The sequence below is a fragment of the Neofelis nebulosa genome, chromosome 4 (genome assembly GCF_028018385.1).
Source record: "Neofelis nebulosa isolate mNeoNeb1 chromosome 4, mNeoNeb1.pri, whole genome shotgun sequence".
NCBI lineage: Eukaryota > Metazoa > Chordata > Mammalia > Carnivora > Felidae > Neofelis > Neofelis nebulosa.
The window spans coordinates 23,878,965-23,903,153 of NC_080785.1; the positions used below are offsets into that span (position 1 = coordinate 23,878,965).

The window sequence follows — 24,189 nt, forward strand, 5'->3', positions numbered from 1 at the left end:
AGGGCCAGACAAGAGCATAGCTGGCTCAGAGTAAACCTTCTTGCTGTCAAGAAAATGATAAAGTGCCTCACCCTGGGCACATGGATTTGCTGGGAGCTCTGTTCAGGTGATCTGGGTCCCTACTCCAGGATTATACCCTAATTGTTGTCCAGAATGCTAGGGAACTCCAGGTACACTAGGTCTAGGCCAATGACTCTGTACCAAGACATGGATCTATGATGCGAGACCATAATGTCACATCATGATAGCCCAGGAACCTGCTGCAGCTGGGAGACAGAGGCTAAAGTACAGACTCCAAGGTTAGTCTCCAAGGTTAGACTCAATGTTAGTTTCAGGTTAGTCACAGGGCCAACCAGAGGCAGGATAAGCTGGGTCATTTACTGCCCATTCCTTCCACATCCAGAGTAGCTCAAAATCTTAATTTCTAGACAACTAGTATCACAGCACCACTGTCTGTTTTAGTTCATACCCTTCGAGAACCACGACGGCCTCGCAGCTTAGAGGGTGGTGGTGCCAGTTGAGACTCCCCCAGGTCGAGGGTATAAGAGGGCGGGGAGGCGGCACGCATGCTCTTCACCACCTGGATGCTATCTTCAGCCAGTGGAGGCAGCCCCAGTTCTGCCCGCTTCTGTGCTTTGAGAACCTGTAGATGCTCAAATCCACCGAGGGTAAACTAAGGTATAAACAGGAAAGGGCCAGAGGAAAGGAACAGAGGGAAGTCAGCAGGAGAAAAGTCAGGGAAGAACCACAATCTCCAGTCCCCTTAGACCCCTTCTGAATTAGGAAGTAATAAAACAGTAAGGGGCAAATGGAGTTACCATCCCCAGTCTTAGGAGCTCAGGGGTCAGGATGAAGCATTATTTATTTACTGACACTGACTCAGGGCTGGAAACATCACCAGAAATTAGGAAAAGGACTCCTAGGGCCTTCCACTGAAAAAAAAGGGGGGGGGGAGGGAGCAGGGAACTATGTTCCCTTTTTTAAAGGAGCACATCCAGATGCTATAAAGTCTCAGAGTCACTCAATTTTTTCTGCAGTCAAAAGGTAGTTCCCCCCTATGGAGCTTGCCCTGGAGGGTATGTTGTTCAACCAGTCCTGTGGAGTGGGTGCCAGAGATGAAGGATCAGATTTAATAATTAGCAACAAAGCTGTACCATACATTTATAAGGACTTCATTTTTTAAAAAACAAATCCTCTGTTTATCTGGATGGAAGGCAGGCACTAAGTCCCGCATTTTATAGCTAGAAAAATAGAGGCACAGACAGTTGCCCAAGGTTCCTCAGTATCAGCAGAGGCTAGATCTCCCAACTCTCAACCAGTGTTCTTTGCATTGAAATGTCAGCTCTATCATGGGAAGGTACAATGACACCCCAATTCATAGAGTGACATCTCCTGTCAGTCCAACAGAAATAGGTAACCTGCTCTGACACAGAGCATCTGATTCCCCTCCATTGGCTAACAGCTGCCTTATTCTGCCTAGCTCCAGCCTCCTGGGATCAGACTAGAAGAAACTGAGGTAGTGGCAGAGGGCACTGCTGGTTTGATGAGATGGGAGTGGGGGCAGGGGAATCAGTCACTCACCATGACTACCTTCCAGAGCAAAAGCAGGACCTTCTTTATGGGGAAGTGGGGAGCCAGGCCGCTGCAGAACTTGGTAACCATGGAGAAAAGCAGAAGGGCAAAAGGCTCCTCATTATGCATGGAGAAGCCTGGGGGAGAGGAGGGAGAAGAGTGAGGAAGTGAGGATGGGGTAGCTGTAACCCTGCTCCTGTGATCCTGAGTCTGGAAGCACAGAGGAAGGCTCTTAGCTCCCCCAAAGAATTCGAGTATTTGCTCCTTAGAAGGAGACTTACAGGGTTCCCAGAGGGAAGGGGCAAGGAGGAAGGCCATGGAGGTAAAATGGCTTAGCTCCCAAGCTTGGGGATAGATACCAAACTAGAAGTAATAGTAATATAAAGATGTTGTTTTCTGGTCAAAGAATTCAATGCGTTTCATGGATCACAACTCACTTTTCCACATCAGTGGAAATATTTATTTTATTTTATTTTATTTTATTTTATTTTATTTTATTTTATTTTATTTATTTATTCTATTCTATTCTATTCTATTCTATTCTATTCTATTCTATTCTATTTTATTTTATTTATTGAGAAAGAGAGCAAGTGACCAGGGGAGGGGCAGAGAGAGAGAGGGAGACAGAGGATTCAAAGCGGGCTCCTTGCTGAGAGTGGAGAGCTCGATATGGGGTTTGAACTCACAAACCATAAGATGATGACCCGAGCTGAAGTCAGATGCTTAACCAACGGAGCCACCCAGGTGTCCTTTAGTGAATATATTTTAAAAATCCTGCAGGCCTTCGTATCTTATCCCTGTCTGATGACATTACCAACTAACATTTTCAAGTTGATTCAACTTATTTTTTCATGTGAGATTGATGATGAAATGTGAGATGGATGGCTATCCCCATTTATAACCAAGGAAACCAAGGCACAGAAATGACACGTAATTGGTCCTAATTCATAGACACAAGGGCAGTCAAGCCAGGTCTTCATGCCTGCCACACAGTATCTCTGCCCTAAAAGAATGGATGCTAGGGACGCCTGGGTGGCTCAGTTGGTTAAGCATCCATCTCTTGATCTCAGTTCAAGTCTTGATCTCAGGGTTGTGAGTTCAAGCTCTGCGTTAGGCTCTGCTCCCTGTGAGGAGCCTACTTTAAAAAAAAAAAGAATAGGAGCAACAAATGGCTCAGTTGGTTAAGTGCCTGACTCTTGGTTTCAGCTCAGATCATGATCTTGGAGTTCATGAGATCAAACCCCACATTGGGCTCTGTGCTAACAGCGTGGATTCTCTCTCCCCCACTCTCTCTGCCCTTCCCCTGTGTGTACTCTCTCTTTCTCTCAAAATAAACATTTTTTAAAAAGTAAGAATAAAACAATGGATGCCAATTCTGAAAAAGGAAGGAAGGAAGAATGGGAGGCAGGGAGGGAGGGAGGGAGGAAGTGAGGAAGGAAGGAAGGCAGGCGGGCTGGCAGGAAGGGGAGCTTTCTGTTTCTACTATGCAGATGCCCCTCCACTACCAGCACCTCATCCCCTTCCTTCCTCAAATGCCACTTCTTACTCAATTCAGTGCGGAAGGTCTCTCGTGCTGTCCTCCACCGGCAGGAGTCTGTCTCTCGCTCCAGGCGGATATTTTCCACCAATAGGTACATGACACTCAGCAGCACCCTGGGGTTATAGAAGGGTTACAAAAGGTTCCCAAAGCAGCTCCTAACCTGTAGTCAGAGACCTCAGGGAGGATTCGTGTGGGAGCTCAACCCAGTGGAATTAGCAACTATTAGTAGTCTGGGTGTATCTGGGGAACTTGGGCAAAGGGTAACCCATTGCTGACCACCCCCTGTTCCAATCCCAGGGCCAGCTCCACTCACCTGAGCTCTGTGCTATCAGCAATGGAGATGGCTGGTTTCCGAAGAGCACTGCTACAGGCCTGGCTGTTGCTGCCGTGGGGAGGAGAGAGAGAAGCGGAACTCAGATATCCTCTTTACATCCTGCGTCCCCACTTATCATATACCCAAACCTGAGTACCTGCTATTCCCTGGCTATGTAGCTAAAAGAAACTGGTCTAAGGTAAATGAGCCCACAGAATTCCTCTGCCACCTCAGTAAATGCTTGCCTGTGGTAAAGATGGGCAAGGGCAAGGTCTGTGACAATCCCTCCTATAATCCACATTGTGCCTAGTACTGTGCTGGATACAAAGTAGATGCTAAGCAACCCTTTAAATTTGCCCTATTTAAACTCCTGGGTGATGGCCTTGAGATAAAATGAGGGATCACTATAGTGGCAGCAGCAACCAAGCCCACCTTTAGAGCTATGACCCACAAGGAAAGAACTGGGCACAGCAACAGAAATTGGTCCTGTTCCTCTTGGGTCATGTTCTCAGGTAAAACAGTCTCCTTCATGGATTCCACTTAGGCTGAGTTGAGAAGGTGTTTAGATACAAAGGGAACCCACCCAGGATAGGGCCCTGAAGCCCATGATTGAAGCTGTAAGTAGGGCAGAAGCTGTTGATGAGCCCAATCTCAGGGAGGAAGACAGCATATCAGAGAGCATGGCTGGAGAGGGGAACTATCAGTAAGCTTTGGACTGAAGTATGAATAGACCCTGCTCCCACAGAGGTCTCCATAGAGAGGGAATCAGCACAGGACATGAGGCACCCTTCAAGGAAGGGGGTTGTCTAGGCCAGCCCTCCCCTAGGCTTCTCACTCGATTTCCATGTGGAGTAGCTCCAGGAAGGCCGAGAAGGTCCCCATCTGATAGAGCAGGAAGCAGTTGTACCTGGACCAGTGTAGCACATCGACCTCTGAATCACATTCCCCAAAAGTGCCTAAAGGACCAGACAGTGCCATGGAATTGTACGTGAGAGTGGTATCCCAGTTCTTTCCACTCTTCCCCATGATCTTAAGACTATCTTTCAACACCTAGCCCGACAATTAGGCTGACAAAGGTAGGGCAAGGCCCTCCAGAACTTCCAGAGCCAGAACCTCCAGAACTTTGAATGAGCCAGTTTCAAAAGAGGAGGAGCAGTCTCCAGAGTCAGGTCCAATGTGCTTATCACTGGTCTGTCTTAAGTTTGAGTTCCCTGAGAAGCAGATCCAGAGAGAACGATTAAAAGGCAAGTAGTTTATTTGGGAGATGATCCTAGTTGAGAAGTGGGGAAATGAGATAGGGAAGAGAAGGCAGCCAAGAGCTGAAACCCAGGTTGGGGGAAGCTCTGGGAAACAGTATCTATTTTACACACCTCAGAATCCTCCCACCCAAGAAGAGTGAGGTAGTTGGGCTATTTACCCACTAACTCCTGTCAGTCAGTGATCAGTGCTACATGAATTCCCTAGCACTTTCTGGTTACCCCATATAGGCTGCAGACAAAGCTTTCAGGTAAAAAGTTGAAGGTACTGGCAGTTGGAAGTTGGCCAGAGCACCAGACCCAAGAGAGATGGTTAGGCACCGCTTTTTTTGCTACAGTCTTCCCTTCACCATTCTCTTCCCTCTCCATTTATTATTTTCTTTTATAGTTTTTAAAGTTCCCAGCTAGTTGGTTCTGCCAACAGTCCTCTTATTATGATCTCAGGGCTTATTTTTACTATTCCAGCTAGGCTATCGCATTTCTCTTTCCAACACCTGGCTAATAGGTCTCTTCTGAGAAGATTTCCTCAGTTAATCCCACCGAGTTCTGATCATCTCCCAATTACCCACTGTATCCACTCCTGCTGCTATGCTGGCTTGAACCTTCTAAATGCAAATAAGAATTAATGCAGAGCGTCCACCATCTGTGACTCTGAGGTACTCCACTGCCTCCCCTCAGTGGAAGCCTGTGCCACAGCTGATGAAAGAAGCCTCCATGCTCGGCTGGTGGTGCAACAACTCTAGCCACACTGATTCACTTGCTAAATCTCCACATGTGATCACAGCCCACATGAAGAAATAAACAACCCTATCAGAAATCTTGGCATGCCCGGTAAGATAAAGGCCAATTCCAAGGGATCCGGAATTGTACCCACCACCATCTCCTTAACCTCCTCATAAGCACCAGATCACTTCTAGCACTTGATAAGATCTGTCTTTGAGAGGCAGGGAACTTGCTTTTTCAGCCTGGCTTGCCTCATCCTAGTCCTGATAACAACATTTCTCTCCCTGGTTTTCAGCCATTTCAAGCTGGCAAAGGTGGTCACTTGCCTTGGGCCAGATAGAGAACAGCCCGGGCCACCTTCAGTCGCCGTTCCCTACTGACCACCTCCAGTCGGTCTAGGAGTCCCATCACATAGGCCTTCTGAGCATCTTCCTCCAATTCCAGCCACTCCTTGCCCTGCACTGGGGACAGAAAACCATACAGATCCAGTGTCAGCTCAGCTTCTGCTTCCCCTTCCTGGAAAGGCTCCTGATAGCATATCCATCTCTGATCCCAGCCCCCAACAAATTCTTCTCTTCAAAAGCTTTCCTTATTTAGCTGAGAAGATTCCACTAAGAGATTGGCAAAGTAAAGGACCCAAAAAGTTCTGGCTGAACCCACTCTGCAGCCTTATCTTCCTTCATATTCCCTCTATTCTCCACACACAGTCTATTCCATCCTATCTCTGCCTTTTCAAGGAATTCTCTCTCTCTCCCTACCTATCCAATTCCTATTCGTCATTACAGGTTCAATACTAAATTACCTCTTTTCCACTAATGCTCCAGCCAGCTCTGTCCCCCAAGAAACTTTTTACTTCTCTTATGATACTTACCATTTTTCCTCTTGGCCTCAGTTTTGTGATGTACACACCTCCACTCTGCCACTGGACTATAATCTCTTTGAAGCTACTGCAAATTCACCTTCACCCCTGCCCCCCGCATCTCCGGCACAAAAAAGTACTCACCACACATCTGTTGAATTGCAAATTGAATTCACTGACCAAGTAAGGAAATGGAGGTCTGAGAGGATTGCAGTGTGGGCACACGAAATATTATTAGATGTTATTAGGAGTGAGGCAGAGTTGGAGGCAGGGGTTGAATGTCAAGGTCAAGGACTACACTAGGCACAGGGTTTTACCAAGTAGCAGGGTACCTGCCCAGTCCCCATCCCTCGGCTCTCTGGGCCCTTTACATCAGTGAAAGGGACCCAGCTCAGCCTTCTCTTGCTTCCATCCATGGCCTCCCCAGTTGAGATATAGGAAACTCTGTGTCCCGTATGAAAGGAGGAATAGAGAAATTATATGGTTATGGAGAGGATGAAGAAGGGTCATACTTTGTTTTGGGCTTTTCTAGATCAGGCTGGGATATCATGGAGGGAAAACCAGGTTTCTATTAATAAGAATCTGGGATCACCTTGAGTCTTGAAATCTTCTTCAAAGCACCTCCTGTTAGTGGTAAATTCCAGGTTTTCAGTGTAGCTATATAATTCTGTGGCAGAAAAGATAGGACAGAGTCACAAACATTCGGCAGACCCTTATAAAAGGGGCCTGAGGTGGAGAGGGTGGCATGAAAGAGCTAAAGCTTCCAACACATTCCTGCGTCCAATTCAATCCAGAGCCAACTTCCTCCCTTTCGGAGCAGTTAAAAATAGCCACTTGTGTCCCTGGGTGATTAAACCATCAAACCTGTCCTCCTCCTGCCAGCTGGCTGCTATAGCAAAGAAGGCAGTCTTCAACACTTGGTGAGGGCCAGGAGGGTTGGAGCAGAGAGGGCTAAATGTCATCACTCCTGCTGCTTAGGGCTGCAGCCCCTTCTGCTTGTCAACCCAGACTGAGACTATCCCGTCTCTAGGGAAGAGAAGGGCAACACAGTGCCTGAAATTTAGAGGCAAGCTCCTTGCGCTATTCAAGGAGCCAGAGCAAAGGCTGGAGAGTATGTGTTAGATGGCCCTTTGGGGTTAAAGCCAGTTCATTCTCTCCCTACTGAGATTCCTCAAAGGGTACAGAAGTTTAGGTTCCTGCCCAAGGTCACGCAGGTAGAGACAGCATCGAACCACTTAGAAGTAGCTACAGTTGCCAAAGGGCTGCTTATGCCCAAGAAAATCTAACTTTATTAACAACAGCCTCTGAATACAAAATGCAGAGAGCTTGAGAAATAAAAATGCCGTCTCCTACACACACACTCCGGGACATTATACCGGTACCTTCATCTTACAGAGGATGAAGAATTGAGGCTGAGAAGTCAACAGGTGACAGAACAGATTTCCTCAAAATTCTGTGGCCTGAGATCCTTGCTGGAAATTTAACTAGGTCACAGATAATTCACAAAGAGAAATTCACGTATGTTCTCGGTCTACTGGTTGAGAAACACCTTATCTGGGAAGCAGGGCTTTTGAGTCCTGAGTTCCAGAATCCTGGACTGATCAGAAGCAAATTCCAGCCCTGACTCTGATATTCTTCAGTGCTCAGTGGGCAGTGGGCATAGATGTTTTTAAAGAGCGCAGCATAAACCCAGTCAGAAAAGGGAGCAAGGCTGTTAGGTACTAAGCTTTTTGTTTATTTTTAAATTTTAGATCGTGAACGTTCATATACAGATATAGAATACATACAAGATACCTTTGTGTCTTCTACCCAGATTAAACAAATGTTTATACCTGTCATATTTGCTTCCGACATCTAAAGCCCCCCTCTCCTCCCATTCTATCTTATTCCCCTCTCTAGAGATAACCATTTTAACGAAATTGGTATGTATGCTTCACATGCCTATTTTTCTACTTTTACTACACACATATATACCTGTAAACAACATGATATGTTCTGTTTTGAAAGTTTTTATCCAAACAGGGTATTATATGTATTATTTTTTTTTAAATCACTATTTAGTATATTTTTCAATAGTTTTTTACATGACAGTATGATGAACACATCTGTTTACTTAACTGACACTGTTCTCAATCAAGTGTGCAACTGGACTTCCCAGAAACATCTTTTAGGTTTGTGTGTTTAAGCTGTTTTCTGGATGCATGTGTAAGTTATTTTGTCACTGTTTCTTTCCCCACTCAACAATGTGCTTTTAATTTATTGATATTGATGGGGCGCCTGGGTGGCTCTGTCGGTTGAGCGTCTGACTTCGGCTCAGGTCATGATCTCACAGCTTGTGAGTTCGAGCCCCACGTTGGGCGCTGTGTTGACAGCTCAGAGCCTGGAGTCTGCTTCAGTATGTGTCTTCTCTCTCTCTGCCCCTCCCTTGCTCATGCTCTGTCTTTCTCTCTCTCAAGGATAAATAAAACATTAAAAATTTATTTAATTTATTGGTATCAAAACATATTGACATAGATCAACTATTTTAACATCTATGCAGCAACCTACTATATTGATATACTACAGTTCATCCATTCCCCTAAGTTGTTTTAAATGTCTTCACAATGGCTACAATAAACATCTTCCTATGTGTTTTCTTGTGCCCAAGTGTTCTTTAAAAGGTACATCTAGAATCACTGGGTCATAAGATGTGTGCATTTTCAACTTTGCTAGATGTGACCAAAGTGCTTTCCAATTTTATGCTCTGCTCTCTCATGCCAGTCAGTGTATACAAGTACTCATTTCTCTGCACCCTCGCCAACTTCAGGCTTTTAAGTTTTGCAATCTGATGAATGTGAAATATCTCATTATTTTAATTTGCTTTTCCTCATTTACTAATGTAGTTGAACATCTTTTCATATATTTATTGACCATATGGTTTTCTATTCTCTGAATTCCTATTCATATTCTTTGACTACTTGTCTTTTCCTCTCTTCCCTCTCGATACACACACATACACATGCATACATATATGAAATATATTTATTTATATATATTATTAGGAATGCTCATCCTTTGTCGGTTATTAAACTCAGCTATTTCTGTCACTCATCACAAAATTTATTCCCCGTGCTTATTCACAAGAACTTCTTTAAAATTGCTTGTCTCTTTTCTCTGAAAAAGCACGTCTCAAAGTGTCACTTCCATGTGACAGAATATTCAATTTTCACACCATCTCCACCCAAAGCTCGTTTATTAATAACTGGTATTAATAGCATGTGTAACGTGGAGGCTCTTAATGTGAGGGGATCACACTTAGCCTAAGCTAAAAATTCAGGCAGACAGAAAGGGAGAGGGTGGCAGAAAGAAGGGGGCACGCATGCAAAGATACGAGAAACAAGAGGAGTGGGGAAAAGACGGAAAGAAAAAGGATTTGAGAGTGCACCAAAAGAGAAAAAAGAAGGGTAAGCAGAAAAAGAGTGATAGAATGAAAGTGGAGAATACTGTAGCCAAAGGAGAAATCACAGGAAGAAATGTAAAAGCGAAGATATTTACTGCTGGAGGTTGGAGACAGACGGGCATGTGGAAAACAGATAAGCTGCCAGGAGAGATCACAGACCCAGGCCCTCTCCTCGTGGCCATCCGTCCCCTCTCCACAGCCCATCTCTACCTCGTACCTGACAACTCTGCTGCGTGCCCATCCGCATCTCCATACTCAAATTCCAGAGTGGGGCAGTCCACAGAGCCCTGTAATGGAGAAGTCTTTGCAGTAACTTGGGAAGAGAGATGAAAAAGGAAATTATACTCTCATTTAATCTTCTTCCTCTCCTGAAGTCCAACATCAGATCAGGGAGGCAGCGAGGAGAGTCCCTTCTGGGCCTCTAATCCAAGAAGTACCCTCCTCCAAGCCAAAATACTAGGCTCAGTGCAGGGCGGGGCTGAAGATTCCTACATAGAATCAGAAACTCTGAGTAAAGGGTTAGGATCGTGAACAGATATGAAAGCTATGAAATCTGTGCCTGTATCTGACCTACATAAACACAGAGCAGAAGAGCATCTAGCTGATCTCTAGAAAAATGAGATGGACAAAAACAAAAGAGGTGAGCTGGATTCTAATTTTAGCCCACTGTCATTAGCCCACTGTATGATTTTGGCAGATCTCGTTCTTTGGATCATAGTTCCTCATTTATAAAAGGAGGTCCCTCAGCTGTATGTTCCACAACTTCAGGATTTTCAAATAAGGTAGTATTTCTACTCCACGTTATATTAAAGCTAGATTTCATATGCTGCTGTACGTATAATGTTATAATCCTATATAAAAAATATTTTAATGTAATCCCATACCCTAACCTCTCTAAGCATTTTGGAGTATTTCCTACCAGTATACATTAATATATATAAGTTAAAATTTTTTGAATCTCAAAAAAAATATCATTTTGAATCTCATCCATCACATATGGCAATCTTAAACAAGTTACTTAATCTCCCTGTGCCTCAGCGTGGTATAAAAAATGTATTTGGTTTTTGCCCTCGGTTCCAGGCACAGAGCTCCTAAATCCTCCTAAAACCTCCTGATAGGAGTGTCTATAATTTAAAAGCCCCTGTCAACAATACTAAGAGTTTATGCGAGTGAGGTGATCGCTGGTGAGCCTTTCAGAGTTTCAAAGGAAGGACTGGCCCCATCTCCAGAGAGGGGAGGAGGCTGAAGATGAAGTTCAACTACCGACCAATGGTTTAATCAACCAACTGAGCCAGCCCCTATGCCAATGGTTTAAACAACCATGCCTAGGTAATGAAACCCCATGTAAAAGCCCTGAAACAATGGGGTTTGGGCACACCAAAGTGCTAGGAGGGTGATACCCAGAGGGCGTGGAAGCTCTGCACCATCCTACCCCCACATCTTGTCTTTGCCTCTCCTCATTCTTGAATTGCATCCTTTATATTAAAATTGTAATCATAAGCAGAGCAGTTTTTTTTTTTGTTTTTTTTTTAATTCTGTGAGTCATTGTTGCAAATTATGGAATCAGGAGATGGCAGCGGGTGGGTTGGGTGGGGGTGGTCATGGAACCTCTGAGTTTGCAGTTGGCCAGGTATAGTGCTTGTAGCCCGGGGGCCCCAGGTGTGGCTGGCATCTGAAGTAGGGACAGTCTTACGGAACCGAGCCTTTAACTTGTGAGGTTTGTGCTAACTACAGATAGTATCAGAACTGAACTGGTGTCAGGGAATTATTGGAAAATGACATGCTCAGTTTTCTCATCTGTAAAATGAGGATAATTCATAGGGTCATTGTAAGCACTAGATGAATTAATAGAGGAAAAAGCACTTAGCACACTACCTAGCACTTGATAGCACTATGTAGGTGGTTATACTACTTAGGATTTTATTTACTGTACTTACAATATTAATATTATATTATCAGGCATTTTTATATTACATATATAAATAATATATAATATATAATAATATAATATTATATTAATATTATATTAAAAGGCATTTTCTCATATTATGACTATCATTTTAAACAGCTAAGTGTACAGCAAAGTGGGCAGATAACTAACCAGTTTACTTAACCAGTTCTCTATTGTTTTGTTTTGTTTTTTAATTTTTTTTTTTAATGTTCATTTATTTTTGAGACAGAGACAGATAGAGCAAGAACAGGGGAGGGTCAGAGAGAGGGAGACACAGAATCTGAAGCAGGCTCCAGGCTCTGAGCTGTTACCACAGAGCCCGACACGGGGCTCGAACTCACAGACCATGAGATCATGACCTGAGCCGAAGTTGGAGGCTCAACCGACTGAGCCACCCAGGCGCCCCAACCAGTTCTCTATTGTTGATCATATAAGTTGTTTTTAATTTTTCTTTACTATAAACATAAAGTTGTAATACACCTATAAATTTTTTCATATTTAGGATCTTTCCTAAGGATAGATTCGTTTTTTGTTTTCCAAAACCACTTTATCAATTTACACTGCCAACAATGCAAATCATGTTTAAATCCATTATTGCAAATATTTCCAAATACTTCTGGGTTACAGAAACCAGTCAGAAAAAAAAAAAAGGTGGAGGGTGGGAATGACATTAGGTAGTTGAGGTTTTATTCTGATTAACAGAGACTTAAAAATCTTTTTAAAATATATATTTCAAAAAAGAACAGTTTAATATCCCAAAATGAGGACACAATTTTAGGATAAAAGAGTTATTAAAAGTAATGCTTTTCGAAGCTTTTTGCTTGTAAATCAAAGAATAAATAAATTTTACATGTTCCAACACACACACAAAACCAGAACAAAAGTTTTAAAAAATAATACCATTACTATGTGATTTAGATTTTATTATTCTATTTCTTTTAAAAAATGTTGGTCTCAACTCACAGTTTGAAAAATACTGTTTTAAATCGCATACATCCTGCGGTGGGGCCCAGGGCCAGCATCCCAATGACAAGATGTTGCATGTCCCCTGCTATGATGTGATAAGAAGGGCAGTCACCACTCTGGTCTTCCACCTGAAAGCCCAAAACCTTGCCTTATGTCAGACAGACTCTGGATGAGGTTCACTGAGAAATTCTCACAGCCCAGAGGAGGTTCAGAAGAACTGCTATGGGTGAGGCGGGGGCTGGCCAGGCCAGACCAGGCCTGAGAAGAACTCCCAAGGAACAGAGCCTTGCATGAGTCAATGGACCAGTGCTGCTTCCATGGTTTGGCTAAGGCACTGTGGAAACCTGAAAGGCTGGCATCAGGGGAAACTGAGCGAGGGGTACAGGAACCCTCTATACCACCTCTGCAACTTTTCTATAAACCTAAAATCCCTCCAAAGTAAAAAGTTTAGTCTCAATAAATACATAAATCACATACATCCTTATTTTATTTATTTATTTAGTAAGCTCTTCACCCAACATGTGGCTTAAACTCATGACTCTGAGATCAAGATTTGCATGTTCTACCAACAGAGCTTGCCAGATGCCCCAAATTGAACACACTCTTTAAATTTATTGCATTGAACTACATTTTATGAAAAACTTACTTCAATGCCCTGAATTTTCCTCCTCTTGCCACAAACCAGTAAAATTTTGTCAAGGAATTTGGGAACCAATTAAACCAGGGAATCTGGCTGAAAGAGGCCTGAGGTGACTCATTTGGTTAAGAGCTTTCTTTTTCTTTTAAATTTTTAAAAATGTTTATTTATTTACTTATTTATTTTGAGAGAGAGCTTGGGCACAGGTGGGGAGGGACAGAGAGAGAGGGAGAGGGGCAGAGAGAGGGACAGAATCCCAAGCAGGCTCCTTTCTGTCAGTGTAGAGGCTGGGCTCAATCTCTCAAACCATGAGATCATGACATGAGTGGATATCAAGAGTCAGACGCTTAACTGACTGAGCCACCCAGGCACCCCAAGAATCTTCTTATTAAGCAAACAATTATTCTCTAGCTTCCTATTTTCGTTGGGATGTTCATACACTAAACCGTTGGGAGAGGGTAGGTCAACCAGTGTCCCCTACAGGCACAGTGATGGATGGGGAGGCTCTCTTGAATTGTGCCAACAGTAATTCTCTTCCAGTAATCCTTTAGAAGCCCAAGGTGGTGGTTGGGGGGGGGGGGGGTGTGCGGATAATCCATCTCCCCCGAGGACTGTCTCTCACAGGAAAGCAAAAGGAGGGAAGGAAGGAAAGGCAGATAGTCATCTGAGTCTGGGAATGTACTGACAGGTAAAAAGCAGCTTTCCTGCTGCAGTGGAAGGTGGAGGAAAGCTAATCTTTCCAGCCAGCCTTTTGGCAGGCAATGAGCCCAGATGGAGAGGATCACTGCAGTTGTCCGTTTCCGTGCATAAAAAGTACAGCTGCAGACAACCAGGAGGTAAAACTGTGGGGCAGGTGGAAAGCTCTGAGTCTCTGGATACTGGACTCAGTGGCAAAAGGAAAGTACTATCAGAGTCCTTTCCCTGATGGGAGACTTGATAGGCAGGGAAAAGCCCTCCTACGTCAGGAGTTTTAATTCTCCCAAAGAACATATCGTTCTGAAACTGATTATTTTATTTACTTGCATATTGTCTCTCTACCCTGGCTAGAATGTTTGCGCCACAGAAAAAGACCTTGTCTTGTTCCCTATTGTATCCCTAGCACCTAAACAGTGCTGAGCATGTAGAAAGGACTCAATAATTTTTGAAACAATGAATGGCCCACCCTCTTCTCCCCCCCCCAAAAAAAAAAAACATTTAAGCGAAAACAATGTCGCCTTGGGGGAAGGAGGTACAGGGTGTTCTAAAAGGCCAGATTCATAGTGAGGCAGGGAGGGAGATGATGTGGACAGAACCCTCATCTAGCCAGACGCAGAGCTGAGAGCTCTGTCTCTGAAAGGGGGTGTGATTTTGGACTAGTCTTTTCATCTCCACTTCTCTCTTTTAAAAAATGGGAGGGATTCCTACTTTTCTGTATCAAAATGAAAAACCTACATGAAATCCCTCTGGAAACTGCGAGGTACTATTCAAATGGTAAACGGACTGGGACAAGAAAGACCTGGCTTCTAGTACCAGGTCTGGCCCTATGAGCTACTCTGTACTGACCAATTACATGGCCTGTGCCTGCACTGAATTAAACATCTGACATCCAATTATCTCATTTGACTTTATCTCAACCTTCTGAGGTAGGTGGCATTAACCTCATTTACAGAAGAAGGAACTGGAGCTCAGAGAGGCTTGGCAATTTGCCAAAAGTCACACAGAGAGTAAGTGATAGGGCTAGGATTCAAAACCTGGTCTAGATGACCCCAAAGCTCGGTGCTCCTGGCCACTATGCCAGATGCAGGATCTTGGGCAAGTGACTTCTGTCTCTTACTTCTGGAAGAGAAAGGGCTAAAGCAGATGATCTCTACAGTCCCTTTCACACCTGACGTTTTGGGGTCTATCCTCCTGATCCCCACTCAGATCCAATTCTACTCTTGGCTAGTTAATGGACACTGGCTGCATGAGGCAGTCGGAGACTAATAATTCACGCCTTTCATCCTCCCAGTTAGGATTCCTTTTCAGAAGACGAGGAGGTAACCCAAACATTCATATTCCTATCTGTGGGTTTGTATCCTGAGCAGTTCCATCCACTCCCTCCGGTACAGCCCCGGCCTGAAGCCTCTCGTTGACCCTTACGGGTAGGGGTCCTGATGTCCGTGGAAGGCACTCCCTAAACAGCCTGCCAACACACGGGGGAAGGGGCCGCGCAGAAGTCACTCGGCACATCTGGATCTGCTCGCTGGCCCAGGGGTGGGAGCTCGGCTGCCCCCCACGCCGGCCCGTCTCCACTGCGGCGGAGCTCTGGCCCCTCACCCCTTCAGGCCAGTCGCTGAACCTCTCCGTTCAGCGGAAAACCTTTAGATTTTCTTCCCGTAAATCTAAAACACGAATCCCCACTTCAAGGGGCTGCAGAGACTAAGTGCGATCAATATTTGAAAAGTATCAGGTATGGTCTTGATCGCGCTACATCTTCGCGTCCCCGGAGGAGAGGCCAGAAGGCTAAGAAGCCCCCGACCAGGAGACAGGCAGAGAGGGGTCAGGGGCTACACAGCCCAGGCTGCGGCAGACCCCGCAGACGCCCGCTCCGAGCGGCGGCCCCGAACGCGCCGGGGGCTCCGGAAGGGCAGGGGGACCGGGCCGAATCACCTCAGCCACGGCTTCCCGCCCGCGGGCGTCTCCCGGCCCCAAGTGAAGCTCTCCGGGCTCCTCACCTCCGACTCCCGCCGCTGGCTTCTGAACGCTTCCCGGCCCTTGGGTGCCGTCTGCTTCCCTTTGCCGCCGCCGTTGCCGTTGCCATTGGTGGACGCGCTTCCGGCCCCGGGCGCCGCGGGGTCCTCCATGCCACCCTACTCCGCGGCTACCTCAGCCCCTCCGCGATCTCTGCCCGGGGCGACCCCGCCGCCGCGCGCTGGGATCCAGGCTCCGCCCTCTCCGCAACTATTGGCTGCGGCCGCGCTCCGCAGCCCCGCCCCGCATCGCGATTGGTTGTTCGGCCGTTCCGAGCGGGACTCGGAGGAGGGGGGGCTCATTTACGGGACGTCCCCCCCTCCTATTTTTTTTAAGTCCTGCCGCGTTGCTGGTAGCTTTAGGCTCGGGGGTAGGCTCTCGGCATTACTTCCCGAATTCTGGGCCTAGAGGTTTGGCGGGTTATCTTTTTGCTTCTCGCTCAGCACTCACCCGCTCCCAAATAGCGACCTTTTCGGGGAGCTCTAGTCTCCGCCTCCTGCTCCACTGCAGTCTCGGTTTCCCCATTACCACAGATGTCCTATCCTAGCTCCCGCATGACGCCCCTAGTCCCGATTCAATCGCAGGGGAGGCATGGCACGGCCGGGTGGTCAGGGACACCGAAGGCAACGAGAGATTCGCCCTCTCAGATTTCTCGAGAACTTATCCCGCCTGGAGTGAGGGCTCGACTGGGAGATGGTGCGTGGAGGGGTGGGATGGGGCATTTTCACTTCAGTGAAATCGCTGGTGCCCTTCAGGGCTGCTTCTGGTCATCTGCCTTTCTCTTGTGAAGTAGGGCACCTTCCTCAAGTGTGAGCTAGGGAGAAACGTTGAATGGAGAGCAAACCCCCGTATGCTCCCTAGCACTTCCCTTCCTTCCTCTAAGATCCCTCCTGAGGGCTTGATACAAAGGAAGCTCTCTGGTCAGCCAATTATCTAAAACGCTGTTGACAGTAAATAGTCCCCAAAAAGCAGCCTGAGGGGAATGGGTGGGATCAAAAGGATGGGATTGAGGGAATTGTTGAACTGCCACTTTGTTCTAGGCCTTGCACTAGAAACTTTCCAGATATCTTATGCTACTTCTCTCTGACAGGTTGTTTCCACTAATCCTGTATTACTGTTGAGAAAACCAGGACTCAGAGATTACTCCTCGCAGTTCCCAAGGTGTTCCATCTTGTCTAAGTGTATTTGCTGTTCTTTCTGGAAAAAACTTTCTGCTCTTCTTCTTGGCTAGCTTCTATTGTCCCATAACGATTCTATCTCATTATTACCTCCTCTTCCAGAAAGCCATCCTTTTGACCGTTCTCAACCCGCTCCGGCTGGGTGGGTGTCATGCCAAGTCTGCTTGGATTCAAAACTCTTCTATTTTATTTCTTCTTAAAATTTTTTTATGTCTTTATTTTATTTTGAGAGAGAGACAGAGTGCGAGTGGGGGGAGGAGCAGAGAGAGAGGGAGACACAGAATCTGAAACAGGCTCCAGGCTCTGAGCTGTCAGCACAGAGCCAGACGGCGGGGCTCGAACTCACAAACTGTGAAGTCATGACCTGAGCCGAAGTCGAATGCTTAGCCAACTGAGCCACCCAGGCGCCCCTCTTATATTTTCTACTATATCCCCAAAGTAAGAGGCTCAAAGGAATGGCTGCTCCCCCTTCCTGTATCTTATGGACAGCTCTGTCCCTTTCTTAACCGTATGTCTCCCTCAGAATTTACTCTGCTAGTCAGTAGATGATGGATGAAGGCAGAGTTGAGAGCGAGAACTCCTTGGAGCTTTCTCAGTTACTTTCTCTCTTGTCCCCAACATCTCCTTACCGTACTCATGTACTGTACTTCCCTTTCCTCTCCCATTCCCACCAACGTGGATAGAAGTTTCTTGAGAGTAGGGCCAAGTTTTGTTCATTTTGTATACCTCATATATGTACGTTTAGCACAAGATTTCTGTAATAGGGACTGAAAAACTTGTGGTGGGGAGCTGTTCCATGCATTGTAGGATGTTTAGCAGAATCCCTGGCCTCTCCATAGTAGATGCCTGTAGTACCCTCCCCCAAGTTGTGACAACCAAAAGTGTCTCCAGATATGGCAAAAATGTTTCCTGAAGGGCAATATCTTCTGCAGTTGAGACCTACTGGCTTAACAGAATTGAAATGACCCGAATTTCCAAGAAAGTTCATGGCTCGAGGCCTCAACTATTTGATTTTGGAATTTTCTTTTTGGGTATAATTTGTTAAACTCTAAAAGAGTCACACTCTGCTTTAAAATTCACGGGGCGCCTGGGTGGCGCAGTCGGTTAAGCGTCCGACTTCAGCCAGGTCACGATCTCGCGGTCCGTGAGTTCGAGCCCCGCGTCAGGCTCTGGGCTGATGGCTCGGAGCCTGGAGCCTGTTTCTGATTCTGTGTCTCCCTCTCTCTCTGCCCCTCCCCCGTTCATGCTCTGTCTCTCTCTGTCCCAAAAATAAATAAAAAATGTTGAAAAAAAAAAAAAAAATTTAAAATTCACAACCCACGCCTAGCTCATCACTGCTGCAGTGTGGTAAAGCCGCCACTGCACAACCCATTAGGGTTTCTTAATAAAAGAATTAATTATTCTATCTTCCTACTCCCAATTCCTGTCCTCCTAAGCAGTCAGAGTTCTAGGATTGATAGGCCCAGAGCTTCATCGTCTCTTTTGTGAGCTTAGTCAATCATCAGGATCCCCAAACAGTCAGTGGTGGCCAGTTTTGAGGCTTTCTTCCTTTTCCAGTGTATACCTTGGGCGAAAGAACAAAGCCTCAAGCTGGCTTCAGTGGGGAGGACTGAGGATACCTCTCAAGTCCTCTCTGGCCTCTATGCAAAGCTAATTGCTAAGCCTAGAGCTCCATCTGGCTTCACTTTCAGAGAAGGGGTTTGAAAAACGGGTGTTATGGAGATTGCAAAGGATCAACACAAGAGACCTCAATCCATTATCTTCTCTACACCCTGTGGAATGGGAGATAGTGAAGATCGGACATCTGTCTGCTCATTATAGTCCCACTTTCAGAACTGGTCATAAGGAAGAAGGTATCTGGAAACAACTCCTGGAAGAAGTTGACAAGAAACCATGGATGAACTGAAAACTTTGAAATTATAGGCCATGGACTTGGTACACACTGAACTTCTTTTAGCTTATTTGTCAGCAAAGATGTGCTAGCCGTCAATACCATTGACCACAGAGGCATCCATACATACACCTGAGGGCTAATCAGTCAGGGGCTGGTCTACAAGTTTTTCTATCTTGCAGAGATGGCTCCCGTGCTGAATTATTTTTAAATCAACACTACCACTTTTCCTTGTCCCCAAACTCAGGCATTTGGGGGCTCCTGGCAGAGGTATAAATAGGTATAATTACAAGGACTGAACATATTCCTTTCCCCATGTAAGCATGGAGGTCAGATACTTGACTAAATAGACAGCACCTGTTATAGAACTTAAAAATAAGATGTAGAGGGGTGCCTGGGTGGCTCAGTCAGCTAAGCATCCGACTTCGGCTCAGGTCACAATCCCATGGTTCGTGGGTTCGAGCCCTGTGTCTGGCTCTGTGCTAACAGCTCAGAGCCTAGAGCCTGCTTTGGATTCTGTGTCCCTCTCTCTCTGGCCCTCCCCCTGCTCACGCTCTGTCTCTCTCTCAAAAATAAACAAACACTTAAAAAAACATAAGGTGCAGAAAGTCTTACAGCATCTAATTTTTTAGGGCATTGGGCAGCCGGAATGATGCGGTAGAAAAAAGACAGAATATCTTCCTCTCCCATCAATGCTGCACATGTAGGTGTAACGAGGCAACAGGGCATTTAGGACCCTTAGACTGAGATAAGAAACTGATGTTTGTGTAGCACGGTGTGTGCCAGATTTTTAAGCAGCATTTTAAAAATTAAATCAGATCTTTAAGTCCTTACCCCAGGAGATAAGCATTACCCATTTCAAAGGCAAGAAAACCAAGGCTCTGAGTCATTATATAATATTGGTCAAATTATACAACTTGTAAATGGAAGAGCTAGTCAAGTGAGCCTGACTTAAGAGGTCCAGTCTCTTTCCACAGGACCACAGGCTAGAGAAATTGCACAGCAGTGCATAGTCAGGGCTTACCCTGTGAGTCTGAAACTAAGACCCAGGCACCCATGCTCCCATCTTTCACAGAAGAGGAGCCAAGCCCTGCTGTAGGGGGGTGAAACCTGCCAGTGGCTCATAGGTTTCATTGCTGGCCCCTGCATTCTCCTTCGCAACTGGAGTGGCACCAGCTTTGAGCCATTACCAACTACCCAAACTGTTTTAGCCCTTAGTTTAGGTGAACACAAGTCAAAGTAGCAGGAGATTCTAAGAGGGAAGAAAACATCTTGCACACAGGAAGAACTAGTTTAATTTGTCAACTAAGAGAGGTGGCTATTAGAAAACTGGCTCAAAAATGGCCACTCTACTGGTAGTTGAGGAAGAAGAGGAAGTTGGATTCGCCCTTTAGTTTCTGATTTAGTCAGGCAAAAGCTGATCTGGAAACAAATCTCTGTCAGAGTAATTTATTTCTTCCCTTTGGTTGGATGTAGTCAAGTTCTGGGTGTCAGGACCCTTTAATCCCAAACCATGGATGCTGGCATCTTGTGTTGTCCAGCTAAGGGCAGAACACAGAGGGCTTGGGGGATCTAGAACCACCCTCTATTTTCTCTATACTTTTCAACTCCCGGGGGTGATGGTTCTGAGAAAGCAGGTTCTTTACACACATAGCAGGGGGTGGGTTGGGGGAAAGATATTAGTGGAATGGCCTACCATGGAATAAGGGACCCAAGGCTAAGGCCATTCAAATATGCTATTGGTAACCACTTCAACTTTTCACATCTTTGCCCTGCAGTAGGCTCTCCAGCCTGTTGCCAAGAAACATCACTCATCTCTTGAATTCCTAGTTCACAGAAGCAAGCAATACTCTCAAGATAAGAATCCATTTTAAGAATATTTTATTTATCTTTTGAGATTACATAGTCATTATTGCTGATCTAATACAATCACTTAGACATAAAGATTTCCAAGATCCTCTCAGAAACGGTGATCCTTAGAGGTTTTATTTCCTTTCAGTAAGATGACAATGAGAACTAGATGATTATATATATAATATATATATATATTATATATATATATATAGTTTAGTTTATTCTCTACATATAATTTGCTGGTGTTGCCTATTTTCTTTCCATAATTTCCTTTATTAAAAAAGCTTAATGCAACAATGCATTTTGATTTCTTTTTTTTTAAAACCATGACAAAGTTAATTTTGAGAAAACCACAGGAGCAGCAATTTCAGATCTGTTCAGAGAAAAGCCAAGCAGCAAAAAAGCTTTGCAGGAGTATGTGGCCATGGGGAGCCGTGCTCATACGGGAGGGTAGGTTGAGGAGGTAGGAGGGCAGACAGAAGGTAGACCAGATACCTTTTTTCTTTTTTTAACGAGGAAAACAAAAAACAAAAAACAAAAACCCTGAATTTCCATTAAGAAGGCAAATGAGACCTTGAAAACTAGCAGAAATTCATTGCAGAAAAAATGCTAAGTATCTCCACCAGCCAGGGCCATATACAAACAGATAATTCGTCTTCTTTCCTATGCTTCCAGATACCTGAATGCATCTAAGGTGAGAGCTTGAGGGAAGAAGACACATTTTGTTCTCTGATTCCAAGGGTAGAGGGAATAATGACCAAATTCCAACACTAAGGTAGAACCCAAATACTCAGGAGGCCTGGGCCTCCTTCTTCTTAATGGTTGATGACATGGGGTCCCTAGAGAGAAAGGAAAGGGGGTCATCTGAAACTCAGAGGCAAATATCTCACCATGGGCAGCAACGCTGGCAATCAAACTTAGAGGCCCAAAGGTGGCTCCTTTTTTATTTGCAATGGGTCTCTTCACTATAACAAGGCAGGGTGTGCTCTGTCAGGATCAGTACCTAAGTAATACTGCTCCCTAGAGAACTCGGCTTTACTGAGAAACAGCAAGTTATGGTTTTTGGCTTATGAACATAACAGGCTAGAGTCCAGATATCTACCTAATGGCATCTGCCCTTGGTAAAAGTTACAAAGACCTGTATCCAATTCACTAATACAAAAGAGATGCAATTAATACAAAACTCAGAACTGGGTAGGCAAAAGGAAGAACTGAGAGGTCTAGTAGAATTTTCAGCATTTACAATCTTCCTCATGAAAGAATATAGCCATATATGTGGCACTTTTCCGGTATGTGCTAAGACATAAAGCCTCTGAGGAACCAGACTCTCTAGGCTGAGACTGCATACTACTTAATGAAGCAAACAGCCATTTATCCAAAGGCCACCTCTCTACCTCCAAAAGGAAGGTCACTTCCAGACTAGCTCTGAAAGTATATATGAACGCCAGGGGAAGTTGAACAAAGTGGAGGTAGGTGAGGAGAATCAGGGTGGGAAGGTTATAGTGATCCTGGGTGGTCTGGTGGTGTTTCCTTGAGTTACCTTGGTCTTAAGACTATGAGGCAGACCAGGGTAGGAAAAAAGAAAGGGGGGGGGGGGGCGGGAAACAAACCAACAAACATGAGAGTGTTAAAGAAAGTTGTCGGGGGGGGGTGGGGAAGGGACTCATTTCATTCAAGATTTCTAGGGCCACTCCAGACTTTAACTCTCAGAACAAGTCTGGTCCCAGTGAAACCCTTAAGATCAACATGTCAGTCTCCAAAAGGTATCCAACTCTTACGTGGGACATAAAATTTCAGGCTGCTTGCATTACTAGTTTTTTGTAATGTTGGAGTTACTCAAGAAACTACCTCTGAATTATAGAGTCTCGAGATGGAAGAGGCAAGAACATAAAAAATATATCCCAGCAGAGAAGAAAAACCACAGACTAAATCGTAGAGACATCAGATCCCAGTTTCATCAATGGCAATGGCCAAAGAAATGAAATGTCTGATGAAGTTGAAACTAGTCAAACTAGCTTTAATCATTTGGACACAGTTTACAGTGTCACCTCTGTATAGCTTACCCAGTTTAGCTGCAGAGCCCTTCCCAGGAGACAAATAAATACATTCTGCTTCTTTAGAGTGACAAGCTGCGGGCGTGAGTGACCTGTCCCACTTCCAGAGCCCTACTCCCCCCAGATCCATTGGAAAGTTCATCTTTCCTTGCTCAGTTTCAAAAGCAGTTTTAGGCAGTAAGAGGAAATTTCAGGAAGCAGAGTTTCTCTCCTTTTCTGAGACAGTGCCAGTCTAGAGGGAACTTCCCGGGAAACTGTCCAGTTAAATGACAAGTAAAACTATGGGCCCCACTGGGGCTAGCCCCCACTTCCTGAGCAGGGGTTAGCTGGGTTAGAAAGATGGCAAGACAAATATCTGACAAACACCAGAGCTGCAGAGGAAATAATGGAGGCACATCCCTCTTGGACCCAGAAAGTGTTAAAATAGACATGACTATTCAAGGAAGAAAGGAGTCCTGGGTAAGGAAGAAGACTCCAAGTCAGCACAGGCATAGCTAAGTTTTTGGTGTAGCTTGCCAAAGCCATAACATATACTCCTTCCTTCCCAGTCATTCTATAAAGAAGGCAGTGATAGTGATGGTCAAGGCTGGGAACTTAGGCCATGTTGACTCGGTAGCTTCCAAAAGGCCTAACCTAGGGAAGGGCCAAAGCTGAGAAAGGCAGCTGCAGGAAATTTATTCTAAAAAACCCAGGGAACAAGGAGTCTGGAATCCCTGGACTAACTCCTGAACCTGGACAAGAGACATATGACCATTGCTGAGGATTCCAAGTCAACGGGGAATGATGCAAAAAATGCACTGGGAAGGATTACCCCATTTCTTTCCTTCCTCAGCCTGTCCCTTGTGGCTCTCACAGCCTTCCGGGCAGTAACCACACTTTGGGCCAAGGCAACAGGCACAGGATTCTAGGTTTTAATAAATAAATAACCTAACATATAGGGTGAGCACGGCGAGCAGCTGATTGGAGAAGCAGCTTGCTGGGTTCTTTCCTGTATAGGAGTGGAGAAAAGACTTGGAGTTCTATTCCTTAAAACTTCTTCTGGCTTGAATTACAGGAACTTAATACCTAGAGGGAGAAAGAAAGATGAGACTATGTTATCAGCTTATGTTATCAGCTTATGAGGATGCTGGGACATGAAGAGCCCACCTAAAGGTACAGCAGGTAGACAGGGACTTTTCTGGAGTGGATGGTGAGGGTAAATACTTGTGGTGCTTTTTCACATCAGTGAAAATGCCCAGTATTTCTCT

General features: G+C 45.2%; 2 protein-coding genes across 11 annotated transcripts in view; both read right to left on the reverse strand.

The window, feature by feature from the left end:
• Positions 1-17,128, reverse strand: part of STRIP2 (striatin interacting protein 2) — a 48,691-nt gene extending 31,563 nt beyond the window's left edge. Inside the window, exons 1-9 of one of the 2 annotated variants that reach the window (XM_058724314.1) lie at positions 15,950-17,128; positions 9,920-9,989; positions 6,856-6,930; positions 5,731-5,865; positions 4,261-4,381; positions 3,426-3,494; positions 3,119-3,225; positions 1,582-1,709; positions 470-673 (exon numbers count right to left, since the gene is read on the reverse strand). In XM_058724314.1, the coding sequence (XP_058580297.1) occupies positions 470-673; positions 1,582-1,709; positions 3,119-3,225; positions 3,426-3,494; positions 4,261-4,381; positions 5,731-5,865; positions 6,856-6,930; positions 9,920-9,989; positions 15,950-16,078 (1,038 nt within the window). In that variant the 5' untranslated portion in view covers positions 16,079-17,128. Of the gene's footprint in view, positions 1-469; positions 674-1,581; positions 1,710-3,118; positions 3,226-3,425; positions 3,495-4,260; positions 4,467-5,730; positions 5,866-6,855; positions 6,931-9,919; positions 9,990-15,949 lie in introns of those variants that run through there. The other variant, XM_058724313.1, reaches the window with a different exon arrangement.
• A 3,770-nt stretch (positions 17,129-20,898) lies between these two features.
• AHCYL2 (adenosylhomocysteinase like 2) overlaps positions 20,899-24,189 on the reverse strand; it is a 170,957-nt gene continuing 167,666 nt past the window's right edge. For all 9 annotated transcript variants that reach the window (XM_058724316.1, XM_058724317.1, XM_058724320.1 and 6 more), the window contains one exon: positions 20,899-24,007. In XM_058724316.1, the coding sequence (XP_058580299.1) occupies positions 24,001-24,007 (7 nt within the window). In that variant the 3' untranslated portion in view covers positions 20,899-24,000. The remainder of the gene's footprint in view (positions 24,008-24,189) is intronic.